Raw genomic sequence first — 2391 nt, 5'->3', positions numbered from 1 at the left:
CCGGTGTTTTAAGTTCAAAGTTGTTACAGTAAATGATCAAAACTTTCCAGTGAATCCTTGTCTACTGTCAGCTGAATGTATAGCAGCAACAATGTAAGACTGCAGGACATCACTGCACACATTTAGCCACGTGCTAACTGTGTGTTGGACACCGGAACCGGACAGGTCGGTAACCTGTTTACGGACTTCTTGGGAAACTTCGGTCCTCTGAGGACCTGAGTGAACAGACGCCGGGACATCTGTCCAACAACGTGTGAGACTGGAAATGGCTCATATAACAGCAGAGGAAGCAGCAGCAGCAGCAAGAACGAGGAGGAGGAGAAGAAAAAGCACATCACGTTGCCATAGCGGCGGCTGATGCGGACGCAGTCTGACTCTTAAACAGGGCCCTCTGGGGAATAGAGGAGAGGGGAGAGAGGGGGGTATTGAGGGGGGGGGGTGCAAGGATGTGTTGTCAACACCCGATGACATCTCCTGTCAGGAGGACGTCCACTGTCCCCGTTAGATGTTCGCGCAAAACGATCGTGTGGAGATCCAGCAACAGATGAACCGACGGAGGCCGCGATTCACACAGAACCTGGCTCCGAATCACACAATCCACCAACTGTGAGTTGTTGAAAAACTCGTGTAATTACACACACCTCACAGCTGGCAAATATCTATGACAATTAGTCAAAAGTATAACAACTTTGACCAAGACACCGGAATGACAATTAGTATAACAACTTTGACCAAGACACCGGAAAGACCACTCTGGGACATAGGATACTTTAAAAAGGTTTCCTCGACCCTTGGTCCCCAACGGGACCCATCAGTGTGAGCCCAAGCTTTAGAAACAGAACAACGGCTTTAAAAAGTCTCGCTTATCGATTGGTTCCACTGACAGATCACAGCTATCGATCCGCACCGTGTTTACATGTAAACATTTGCTGCAGAGGACGAGTTGGGGATGTCAGCACTTTGGAGATACGGTGGATCCATAAGGACACACGAGTCCGGGTGTTTTTGTTGAGTTCAAGGAGCTGCAAACGCCGGAACTCCTGCCTATAGTTTGCACCGATACCGATCAGTGACTCGGTTTTGTCTAAAAGTTGCCAAAAACACCGCCTCAACGGTGCATGAGAATAAACAAGGATCGATACGTTCGATCTTTCCAGTTCACTTTATCAACTCTGGGCTCGTATTTCTAAGTGTGGTGGAAAAATACTCAGTGACAAAGAAATCTCGCTCTGAACACATCGGTGGAGAAGAAATGGAGCCTCTTACCAAATCTCAAAACGTGTTGCATCCCGCGAGTGTAACCAAGAAACAGCAGCAGCAGAAGCGGGATCAGCCGGAGGTTGGACCTGAAAACGAGACTGGTGACCATCAGATGATGGGAGGTAATCTTCATGTTGTTTAAAAAATAAACTAAAAAGATGCACGGTGTTGTTGTTGTTTTTTTCTGTTTGTTTGTTTTTCTTCTTTCTCCTCCCCCGGTGCGCGGGTTCGATTCCCACGGTCAATTCGGAATACGGACACTCGGCAAGGCAGGGTGACGGCGGCCCTGGATGCGCAAGATCACGGCATGGTCACTTGCGCTTTCCCCAAATCCATTAGCAGTCCCGGCGTGACTCCCGTCACCTCCTTCTCCTTCTCCTTCTTCGCCTTCTCCTCCTCCTTTACTGCGCCAGGAAACAGCAATCCTCCGGCTCCAGTGACGGCGGGACATCCATGACGAAGGGTACGAATCCAGTGAGGAGGGGGGGGAGCCCGAGCGTGGGCTGTGGGTAGGTGGTGTGGTGTGGTAGAGAGAGGTTGATGAGACGCTGGAGGGAGAGAGAGAGAGAGAGAGAGAGAGCGAGCGCCAAGCAGAGGATACAGCAGCGATGTGCAGCCTCCCTATGAGGCGCTCCGGATTGCCTGAGCTCCCAGCATACTGCACTGCTGCACAGGCTCTGACGTCGAGCCAAGGTTAGTGTTCGAGAGAGATAGAGGGAAAGAAAGGGAGAAAGAGGGAGAGGAAAAAGAGAGCGAGAGGGAGAGGGAGAGAGAGAGAGGGGTGGACATCTATAGGAGGAGGAGGAGGAGGAGGAGGAGAGGTGTGACGAGAGAGGAGTGTGGGGGTGTATGGCTGTGGCTGTGGATGAATTAATAGAATGGATGGGAGGAGCAGGAAACTGTTTTACCAGGCTACACATGTGCATATTTGAATTTTAACCATACAGTCGTACGTGTGGACATCACTGGAGTGGACAGTCCTCAGATGGACTGTCTTTTGTCCTTGACTATAATTTCAGATCAACAGAACAAACACAAGGACTGGGTCCAAACAACAAAGTCAACGGCCATCAAAACATGACAACACCGGCAACGACAAAAGGCAACGACCACCCCCGTGTGACGGTGTCT

General features: G+C 50.4%; 1 protein-coding gene across 2 annotated transcripts in view; it reads right to left on the bottom strand.

The window, feature by feature from the left end:
• The window catches only part of LOC103380931 (glutamate receptor ionotropic, kainate 2), a 65281-nt gene extending 63274 nt beyond the window's left edge, over positions 1-2007 (bottom strand). For both annotated transcript variants that reach the window (XM_008313073.3, XM_008313074.3), the window contains exon 1: positions 1267-2007. In XM_008313073.3, the coding sequence (XP_008311295.2) occupies positions 1267-1393 (127 nt within the window). In that variant the 5' untranslated portion in view covers positions 1394-2007. The remainder of the gene's footprint in view (positions 1-1266) is intronic.
• Positions 2008-2391: the final 384 nt, after the last annotated feature.

Source organism: Cynoglossus semilaevis, chromosome 7, assembly GCF_000523025.1.
Source record: "Cynoglossus semilaevis isolate Cse_v1.0 chromosome 7, Cse_v1.0, whole genome shotgun sequence".
In the NCBI taxonomy this organism is placed as follows: Eukaryota; Metazoa; Chordata; class Actinopteri; order Pleuronectiformes; family Cynoglossidae; genus Cynoglossus; species Cynoglossus semilaevis.
This window is presented reverse-complemented; position numbering and strand designations above follow the sequence as displayed.